The following is an 11,121-nucleotide window of genomic DNA, read 5'->3' on the forward strand; positions in this document are numbered from 1 at the left end:
GTCCAAAATAACATAAAATAACATGGATAATGTTATTTATGTTATTTCCCTGACTGAAGAATCCCCGTAAACCTCGCGGTGTTGAAGCTCAATGAGCAAGCCGTCTTAGACAAACTGAAAAACAAATGGTGGTACGATAAAGGGGAGTGTGGAAGCAAGGACTCCGCAAGAAAGGTCAGTCCAAGAGTCGCTCTTTCCTAATACACAAGACGTCGTTAATGCCCTTAAAGAAAAGGCTCTCCTTCCCCTTATCCCGGGCACTTTTCCACCTCATCTCCAGCCTGCCATTCACCTCAACGAGTCGCCTCTTCATCTTGACCCCTGTGAGATGCTGCATTGTGGTTTGTGCGACTGCGATTTCACCGATGCACCGACCCGCCATCAGTCTCATTTGGACAAATTGTCCTCTCGACGATGGAACATCTGCATTTTTAATTGCTCTGAGCCCGTAAATACGGAGTCAAATAAATTACCTTCTTGTGCCAGTTAACTGACGTGCCCAAAAAGTTACACCTGTCTTCTGTGCAACTATTAATTAAAATAACAGATTTTTTCGGTTAATGGCAGATCATTACTAGTTTTTGTGATAATGTTGAAGTAATAGTCAATTATGTCAATAAATTCAGCACAAATGTGTGCAAGTTCTTTACAGTTACATTTTTACATTAAAAAATCAAAACCTTTTGCCATATTTGTAACTGTCCATCTGAAACAGTCATTCCGTAATGGAAGGTACACAGTTACTCGGTAAAAACATCGTAGCACCATCCAGGCACAAGCATATAAATGTCAACATGAAGGAAAAAAATCAATTGACGTAACCAGTGTTTATATCGGCAGTAAACAGCGTTCCGCTAAAGCATCCTTAAAATCGGCCTGCATGCTTTCTTACAGAAGCGGATCGATTACCTAAACTGAACATAGACCGTGTTTCCTTGGCCTGGGTCGCAGTCCCCAAACCAGAATGCGCGTCAGTCATGCCCACAGCCCCTCTACGGCGATGCCATGATTACCGTGGCCACATGTAACCATGTAGCCAACAGTAACAGCGTTAAATAAACGCCATTGAGCCTTGCTGCCCTCCTTTTTGACAGCGAATGGGACGTGAAGATTGGTCCCGTTAGCAGTTAGCGTCAGATTTTAGCTTCTCCTCACCGCATGGAATTAGCGAATCTGTCACTGAAGAGCAGAACGTCCTAAACCCACAACCACAAATTCTAGCATTATGAAAATGAAATTCCGCTATTTGAAGATGGAAAAAAAACGTTATTTTTACTTTCATTGTTTAATCGTATTAATGGATTGGTGGTTTATGACTTGACAGGAAGCCCACTCAGGATAGTTAGCTAGAACCTTCTGATAAGCTTGTGATATGTGCATGAATGCATGTTCCTGTCGATAAAAAGTATATTTTGCTTGTCTTGTTTTTCTTTACACTTTAGACATGGTTAAATATACCAGAATTACACTTAATTAATAATCTTTTTCATATCTATTATTTTTGACTAGATTAAACATTATTCTGTATTTTCTAATTAAAGTTACTGTTGATATAATTACAATGCATGCATTTGATGGCTTGATTAATGTATTTGATTAGCGATGTTATTAACGAAGGTTGCATTTATGTTCCTCTGTGTGTCGACGAGTGCTTTTCCGTCTGCTTTTCCTTGTGACCCCGTTTCTCTCTGTCTGTAGGACAAGACCAGCGCTCTGAGCCTCAGCAACGTGGCTGGGGTGTTTTACATCCTCATCGGAGGACTGGGACTGGCTATGCTGGTGGCCCTGGTGGAGTTCTGTTACAAGTCCAGAACCGAGTCCAGGCGAATGAAGGTGTCCGTCTGCGATCCTCAGACCTCTCACTTCATGTCATTGAGTACCTGTCACGTGTAGAACAGAGGGGACTACACGCTGGAGATGCAGAGATCAGCTTATTATACCAAGGTGCAGTGACGCAGTGCGAAAACTTCAGTGCGGAAAAATGCCAAGGGCCGGGAGGTTCTCCATTGTCATGATCTCGGCTAGGGTCCAATATCCAGGGTCCAAAAGGGGCAAGACAAAAACCGTAGTCAGGATCTAGCGATATTTCAGTACAAACCAGGCAAATAATCCAAATTGTGGTCGAAATCCAAAAACCAGAAGAAGAGTCATACACAGAAGCTAGAATATACATGGACCACATAAACTAACAATCTCGCAACCAGACACATGCCCAGGTAGATAGATATATATATAGGCACAAACCCTAATGAGTACCAAATGCATGTAATGTCCTACTAGCTCATCAGTCAGATAACAAACACCTATTATACCAAAGGCAGTTGGGATGCAGGCACATTGCATGCTGGGAAATGGAGTTCCATAACTCTGGGTCGTAACAGTACCTGTGCTGATGGTGATCCAAAGGTGTATTTATGTCTGCCCTCATACTTTGCCATGATTTTCCTCTCCATTGTCACCTTTGCGTGTCTCTCGCCGTCCCTGACACTGTGCATGTTTTCTTTGTGTTGCACTGCGTTGATGACCCTGAGTTTCCCATGCTGTGTATGTGTCCTGTGCAGGCAGTTGCGGACAGCCACCCGGGCCCCCCCAAAAACCGGGGCCCCATGGAGACAGAATTTTCATTTTTGAATGTAACATAATATGATCATTTACATTATGTCTGTTATTTGCATTTTTAGTTACAGTTTTCAGGACAGACAAAGTCTCCTCCCCCCCCTCCTGGCTGTAATGGTATATTCCTTCCCACCCAAATTTCTTCTGACAATGGAGCCCACTGGTTGTTTCACTGCCAAGCAAACCGACACAAAGTAGCCAAACAGAACATGAAAGCCGAGCAAAGATACAAGTCTTACAATACATGCCCCGTGTCTTTGATACTATCCCGCTGGAATGGTAGACAAAATGCGAACAGACGAGAAGAGAACACTGTTAAACGAACGTATTGTACAAAAATTGAAGACTAATGTTAGCCCTTAGCCTCAGGGGCCGAGTGAGGCTGGGGGTATGCAGGGCTGCAGCCTAAGCTCATGGCAAAAGCTTCGTCATTAAGCTTCTTTAATTTGGCCGATCGATCCATGAGCATGATACCCCACCCCACCCCCAATTGGTGAATTTTACCAACAGCTCTCCAGCCCCCCTCCCTGATCAGTAAGCTTTACTACTAACACCCCCGCACTTTGATTAGCATGTTATTGATGTTCCGTCGTCTCTAATTGCCCCTCATTTTTCTTTCGCCTCCAAAAATAGCTGAATGGCCCACTTAGAACCCCCCCCTTACCCCTGTCACCCTAGGGCCCCCAGAGAAGCGGGGCCTCCATCCAGAGTGACCCCCCACCTCATTCCCTGGGACAGGCTGCAGACTGACTCTGACTGTGTTGGATAAGCAGTTTGGAACATGGAGAGATGGACACATCACTTCCTGCATGGACACCTGACATCTCAACTGGAACTTAATTATGCATCAAAAACGACTTGTTTTGCAAACATTATTGGCAGGTGAAAAATGTTGGTAGTTAGCTTACCGACATTGCTGGGTGTGTGTCTCAAATCTTAGGTAATTTAAAATAGAATATCAAAAACAAAACTTTGCATAGCTGAAATGAGTTACTTGGGCTGTGTTTGTGCTTGTGTACTATCTACTGGTCTCCGATGAAACTCATCAAAAGCATCTAATTGCATTTTTTTGATGGCTTTGTATAATAGCGCATCTTTTGAGCAAATTGGCTGCTTGGTTAGATTGTGCAAACACAAAGCAGAAAGTCAATGTAAACCTGAAATTAGTGTAGCCGCACCAGTTATGGTGAATTGCAATCATGGAAAACAGTGGCTCTGTGCTGCTGAATTTTGACAGATAAGGCTTCTTGTGAGCAAACGTTGCCGGGAAGTAGATGCGTTGCACTGTGCTTCCGATTAATTTAATCAAAAGAGAGCAGCTTTGCGGCGATTAGTGTGCAGAAGGACCTCAGTGCCGGGGACAGCAAAGGCTGCCGTATGTTCAGTTCCCTGTCTGTCATGTCTGCATTTTTTCCTTCCATAAGGAGAATCTTTGTCTCAATACGTTCGGTGAAAACATTATCTGTCCATCTGCCTTGTGAGTACCCTGTTTGGAGGGGCGTAGGATATATTAAAAAGCATAACGTATGCAGACCCGTGTATTTAAGTTGATAAAAGATACAGCCGGCAGCCATAGAGAAGCAGAGGTGTCTTGTCTGATGAAAGGAGGCGATGTTAAGATGGTGACTGCTCTGCCCCTGAACCGGCGTCCCTCAGTATTCCTGAGTGTCATTTGGCATCTGTATTATTCATGAATCGGAAACTCAATCCGGGATTTAAGCAGTAAATGCAAGAATGTAAGCATTCAGCAGCTTGTTAGACAGGAATATTTTGGCCTTTCTCTGTTTTGCAAACTGCCTTGTGGTGCTTTTGAAAGACACCCCCCCCCCCATTTCGATTTCCTCCCTCTGCTTTCATCTAGGAAGATGGTGTGTGTGCATTATGTCCTGCTTACCGGCCTGTGTTATCTACAGGACATGTTACCTGATGGTCTGCAGCTGTGCGATTTGGTGCCTGTTCATTCAGCTCGTCGGCACAAACGCGACTTTGTAACGGCGTCCGTCACCCACCACCATCAAACTAATCATCCTGCATCAGCTGAGAAGCGAGAACCTCTCAGATCCTTCAGAGCGTGTTGGGATTATAAAATGTATACATCGGCTATTATACATCGGCTATTATACATCGGCAGAGTGCTATTAAACATTCGGATCATTAGCCGGCTTCACACAGCTCTGGCAGGGAAAGTGAAAGTGGGCTGCAGGCAATATATATTCAGCAGTTTCTCCTGATATCTTGCTCACAACTTAGTGGACTGTGAGCTAAGTGCTGTACAGATGCCCCAAAATCATTGAGAGATCTTTCATGCTGCTTATTTCTTTCTAGAATGTACAACAGCCATTCTGAATGTAATTCTTCACTTTGCCAGACTTCGAAAAAAAGGGGCCATTACTTGTCTGGTAGCCATCGTTCGAAAATGAAATTCAGGCATTTGTCAAGAAGGGTTGAAACCGCAACAGCATGTTCCTCAGTGGAATCTTGAAATCAGAAATATGATGTGGGAGGAGAAATTCTGCATTCACCATTCTGCTGTGCGAAATCCCGGCTATTGACTGCTATTGTAGGTACCCTTGCAGAAACTGCAGCAAAAGCCTTATGGCATTAACATTAAGAAGTCTGCATTGCAGTGGGTGTCTGGTAGTTCCATCCTTGGCAGGGGTGTATACAGGGGCGGGGTCACAGGGGCACTGGCCCCAGCTGAAAACTGATTGGTCCTCCCTTGCTATTCACCGATTCAAAACATATCACTGGCTTATGATAAGGTTAGCCCCTCTGTATGAATTATAACCCCTCTGATGCCCCCCCCCCCCCCCCCACCCCCACCTTAAAAAAAATTCTACAATCACCCCTGATCCTTGGGTTCTCTGAGGCATGACATCCTGGAAGATAACCTTCATAGCATGGGAGAAAAACTACATCATTAAAGGCAAACTATTGGACAGACACACACCATATGGCCAAAACTGTTATGGCGGGGCATGACAAAGGAAGCCAACGGAAACACAGGGAAAAGCCACAATGAACCACCAAGGAACAGATTGAGATCAGGTACTGAAATACACTGCTAATTAGACACAGTACAAGACAGGTAAGAACCATAACCAAATCAACCAATCATTATGGGCACAAGGAACATGTGGGGTACTTTACAATTGACACACACTACAGACTAGGAAATGGGAACAAACACGGAGAGCTATCGTAGACAAGGCATGGGCAGGGTAACCATAAACAAGACATTAATTAACCATACAGACACCAGGCGATAAAACCAACATGTAACAGAAATGGGAGGCCTGACTCAAGCCAGCCTAAAACTCATGACGGGAGGCCTGCCTCAGGCCAGCCTAAAACTCATGACGGGAGGCCTAAGATGACGGGAGGCCTGCCTCAGGCCAGCCTAAAACTCATGACGGGAGGCCTGCATCAGGCCAGCCTAAAACACATGACGGGAGGCCTGCCTCAGGCCAGCCTAAAACTCATGACGGGAGGCCTGAGATGATGGGAGGCCTGCCTCAGGCCAGCCTAAAACTCATGACGGGAGGCCTGCCTCAGGCTAGCCTAAAACACATGACAGGAGGCCTGCCTCAGGCCAGCCTAAAACTCATGACGGGAGGCCTGCCTCAGGCCAGCCTAAAACTCATGACAGGAGGAGCGTCAGCCTCCTGCTCACGCCATTGAGCTACAGAGCAACATGGGGAGCTGGGAAACATACCAGGGGAACACCAAATGAACGGGGAACAGATACGTCTCACGATCAGATGAGCAGACAAAAAGTACATCAACTTGTCCAACACCTCATTCTGAAACCAAGGGTAGTATTATGCTGTTGGTCCATCCTCTGTTGCTATGATTGACTGTACTCTTCTGGGAAGGTCTTCTGTTAAATGTTGGAACATTGCTGGTGGGATCTCCTGCCACTCAGGTTGGGCATTGAGGTCGTGTGATCAGATCCCTTTCTGTGAACTTCCACTTCCACTTTGTAGCTGAACTTGTTCTCAGATGTTTCCGTTCAGTCACTTCACTTGGGTGTAACCAGGGCAGAAAGCATGCATGTCATTTGTCACGTGTCACATGTGTCTGGCAAATACATCACAAGGCAAAGCTCTGAATATCATCATGAGGTCTTTCACTGTTCCACTCTGCTTTTTCACCACTGAACTCATCTATTGAGTCTTGCCATCAAACTCCAGGCACCTATACGTGCTGTAGGACTGTTGTGATGAGAAGGAGCTTCCATCCTTAATGGATTCTTTCCTTTTTTTGTCCTCTCCCCTTATATTCACAATAAAATCAGTGCACACTGACTGGGGGGGCTGTTCAGGAACTCCCACCCCCGACCCCAACCCAGATGTTTCAAAGACTAAATAAATAGCTAGCGAGTAGACTCAGAACATCATAGCTAGCTAGCACTTTAGCAGAACATCCCGCCTCAGCATCTCCTAAATAAGGAATGTGTATTTAATATTTAGTGTATTGACTTTTTGTGGCCAACAGGGGGCTCCACAAGAAAAAAAAAGTGTGGTTTGGGTGGCGGTAAACGCCATAGCGGCCTACTGAAGAAGGTATATATCTGCTGCACCGTGGTGTTGTCCAGTTCTGATCTTGCGTCCCTCTATTCCCCATTCAGCAAATCATCAACAACGCCATGCTGAGCTCCACTTTGACCAGAATGACCCGGAATGGCAGCGGAGGCGAGAACGGGCGGATAGTATCGCACGACTTCCCGAAGGAGGCGCAGACTCTGCCGTGCGTGAGCCACGCGGCCGGTATGGCCATCGGCGTGTCGGGAATGTGAAGGTGCCACAGCTGGACGGAGTGAGCAATAGACAGGACGAGCTACGTCCCGCTATAGGCTATCACAGGCCCTGCCGTCGAGCGGATCCATGCCATGATCAGACAATTCACTCTGAACTGTGGAGAGAGATTTTTTTTTTCTTAGAGAAATCGTTTTCATCCACTGCAATAATGAAGCCATCTGGACTTAGCAAAGGATTGTACGAGCGCGTGATGAAAGAGGGAAATCCCCCAAAATTTAATTCCTGCGCTGTGCCAGCACCATGGTCCTGCCTCCTGTCATCACCTGTGGTTTTTCTTTTTTGACTACTGAGCTGTCAGTGGTGACATCACCGCTGCCATGAAAGGTCACTTCACAGAAACCCAAAGGCTCCTCCCACTCTGTTATGTTCCGCTCTTTGTCATATCTTTAAGTAGATGATAAAAAGAATGTACTAAGAATTATTGTTGGAAGTAGAAAAAATTTGCTTAATGCATTGTCTGTTATTATTATTATTAAGGGTCCAAAGGACGAAGTCCTTATGGACCATTATTGTTTTTATTATTATTATTATTATTATTATTATTAATATAATTTAGCAGAATCCCAGGTATGGCTGTACTCATCTCTATCTGCCCATTTTTAAACATAGGTTCCTAGCTCACCGATATCTTGCATTGGGTATGAGTCCACGGGAATTGGATGAATTGTTATACTATTTTATTATTTTGACCACTTTCTCAAATTAAATATGACGCACTATGGGCAGTACAGTACAATTCACAAGGAAACAAGTTGTCTGAAGTCCTGGAAGAGCTTTCGTGAGAAGCCTGAGAGAACAGGGAACACATCTGGCTACTCGAATCAAGTCAAAATCCAAGAAAAGCCTTTGTTTGAAAATCGGATCTAATTGGAGGATCTGTAAAGGGGCATACACCTCCGCGTCCACATGCATGTTGACATGGACAGTTCCGGTATTCACATATGTCTTTGATATGCCCGTCTTCATGTATGTGAGATTTGTCCTGGTATCTTGCATGCTTGTGAAGCCGTATTTGCAAATTGCCAGTTTGCCATCTGTACAATGGCCAGATGAAAAAATGCTCTTTTCAGCATATCTACATTTAAATAGTGTAATGTCCCAATCAGAAAGATACAAATATTTTTCTGATGTTTATAAATTAGTATTATTCTGGCAAAGATCTTATGGCTCTTAAATAGTGGTTTTGCGCCGTTGTTTTTAAGAGGGATTGACTCAAGTCAGTTTGGCACGTTTGTGCCAAGAGATACAAGGACAACTGCAATTAACCCACCGCTGTATGTCTTTACAATGTCTGGACAGTTTTTTTTTTTGTTGAATTTGATTTTGAAACAGGTGTATGACAGCTTCCGGTTTTCCGTTTATTACTTTGTGCGCTATATTTTGTCCACACACACACACACACACACAAACTACTGTACACAATTCTGTATATACTGGTCCACACAAACTGGATGTGAAAGCATAAGAATTGCACTTAGATGAAACCCCTTAAGGTCCTCACAGTTATACATAATATCTTAGTTTAATCTTATGTCCAAAAAAAATATTACTCCAAAAACATCATATCTTACAGAGCACTGTACAGATTTTGGACATTAATTGTGATGGACAGATATTGTCCATCACAATTAATTGATTAGAATAATCATATAATTTTTGTTGTTTTTATGGCACAGCACAGAACTATATAAAAGCCCTTTTCAAATATATTTGAAACATATTCTACTTTTTAAAGAACATTTTTATACCCTAATGCATAAAAACATTGTATACGGAATACTTACGTATGTAAATCTTGTTAAACTTGGTGTTGAGTTAGACATGACACGTCTTGTTCAGTTTAGTTTGTTTTGAGTTTAGTCTTGTTGATTTTGTGACATTTGCAGGGAAATTAACTGGGTATGGTCCATTAAAAAAAAATATGGTTTCACAGTTTGTTTGCTGAAATACTATAAAAAGGTTAATCTTATGTGTTCAGCTCCACAATATTGTTGTTTTTAAGACCATGTTGTTACTTTGTGATTTCACATATTACCAGTGGAAAATTAATAATAAACGTGTTCATAAATAAATGCAGCCTTTTCCAAAAGAGACATTTATACAAGTATTCCTTTTTGAACAGTGTGATATGTTCTTGTTTGAGGAAATATGTAGAATGAAGTGGATTCTTATTTCTTCTGGATCAAGCCCCAGTCACTTTGAAAGTTTTTTTTTTTCTCTGATTAGTTGTCACTGGTCACGCATCACGGCACGGCACAACAACAGAATATGCCTTCTGCATTTGGAGCACCTTGGTCCTTATGCCGGGAGATTCAAACCAACAACCTTTCAATCACAAGTGTACATTAATTAAGCCACTGTGTCACCACGTAATACTGCAGAAGCAAAGTTTTTGCTCCAGGTGAGGCTCGAACTCACAACCTCGGCATGGCCCCGCTTGCACTGCTGTATAAGTACCGCGCGCTAACCGATTGCGCCACTGGAGCACTTTTTTCCGTTGTAAATTTCTCCCTTATATTGACTAATTATATTTTTCGTAAGTTTGGAATGGTTCCAGTGTATGAACGCTGTATATAAATTTAAGTTGCGTCATTTATCGGTGAATCTTCTAGAAATTATATTAGTTTATTTAATAATTAAAGTGACAAACTGGAATCCGATGTTTTGGTATCGATTACAATAAATGCCGCTGAACCTCACCGAGGAGTTCTATATCCTTGACAGTTCTGCTCTGTTTAACACGGAAGCATCGGCGGTATTTTAACAGAGACGTTCAGCCAATAGCGAAGGTGCCTGAAACTGCACGCGGGACTGGGGGGGCAGACGAGGCTGGACCTGGATTTACCGGCGAAGTCAGAGCTGGAAAAGCTCTGCTGTAGTGAGTGCCGGACTTCTGTGGCCTCGCGTTTTCCGGTTCTGGGATCGCTGTAAGTGTGTGCAGTTATGTTGGTGTCCGACAGGTTTAACCCCCACCCCCCGAAATTTGTTCGCTCCTAAGAAGACACATAGGAAGTTGGTCAAATTATGAGTTTGAAGCCGCCGGGAGTTCAGTCTGCATCGAGGGTCCTGACTGCAAGGTTGCTGGACACCTCAGACCTAGCTATGGGCTTGGTTGGTGTATTTTTCAGAAGCTTACGGTTTGTTGAATCGGTGTCTCCAAATTGCCCGTAGCGTGTGAGTTCGCTCCCTGCCAGGGATTTCCAGCGCGTCCCGGCTCTTCCCCAGAAGCTGACGGCTCACCATGACCTTCTACTTGAAAAGCGTTATGGAAAATAGATGGATGGAAAAAGTATGAGCCAAATCAATAAAGGAATGAGAAGAATATATAAAAATGCGATCAGTGTAGGCCTACATTTCGCATATTCTGTCTATCGGGTGCCGGTAGATCCACCAAAGCCAAAAGCCCATGGGTCTGTCTTACGGCCGTTAAGCAAGATTAAGGTCATATTATTGTGGACAAGCGGAAGAACGAAAAGAACGAATCTTTGCAGGGAAGTGAACGTGAGTGTGTAGCTCCTGTATGGGACTCGTTCACTAACGTCACACCATTACTTAATTGCGATGTCTTTTCTACCCCACCCCCATGACATAGGTAATATGTAAGTCCGATATGAAGGTTTAATCTATTTAATGTGCTCTTTCATAAATGTTTTTCTCATTCCTGGGATTTTTCTCTGTAGTGCCT

At 43.7% G+C, this 11,121-nt stretch overlaps 1 protein-coding gene and 1 non-coding gene across 9 annotated transcripts in view; one reads left to right on the forward strand and one right to left on the reverse strand.

Annotated features, from left to right (window-relative positions):
- The window catches only part of LOC111850515 (glutamate receptor 1-like), a 70,682-nt gene extending 61,157 nt beyond the window's left edge, over positions 1-9,525 (forward strand). For 2 of the 8 annotated variants that reach the window (XM_023824468.2, XM_023824481.2), the window contains 2 exons: positions 1,699-1,833; positions 7,247-9,525. In XM_023824468.2, the coding sequence (XP_023680236.1) occupies positions 1,699-1,833; positions 7,247-7,414 (303 nt within the window). In that variant the 3' untranslated portion in view covers positions 7,415-9,525. The other 6 variants (XM_023824514.2, XR_011985166.1, XR_002839822.2 and 3 more) reach the window with 6 other exon arrangements.
- A 304-nt stretch (positions 9,526-9,829) lies between these two features.
- trnai-uau (transfer RNA isoleucine (anticodon UAU)) lies at positions 9,830-9,922 on the reverse strand. Its single transcript is given in 2 exon segments — positions 9,830-9,865; positions 9,885-9,922. It is a non-coding gene; the product is annotated as a tRNA-Ile (tRNA).
- Between the last annotated feature and the right edge of the window lie 1,199 nt (positions 9,923-11,121).

Source organism: Paramormyrops kingsleyae, chromosome 24 (genome assembly GCF_048594095.1).
Source record: "Paramormyrops kingsleyae isolate MSU_618 chromosome 24, PKINGS_0.4, whole genome shotgun sequence".
NCBI lineage: Eukaryota > Metazoa > Chordata > Actinopteri > Osteoglossiformes > Mormyridae > Paramormyrops > Paramormyrops kingsleyae.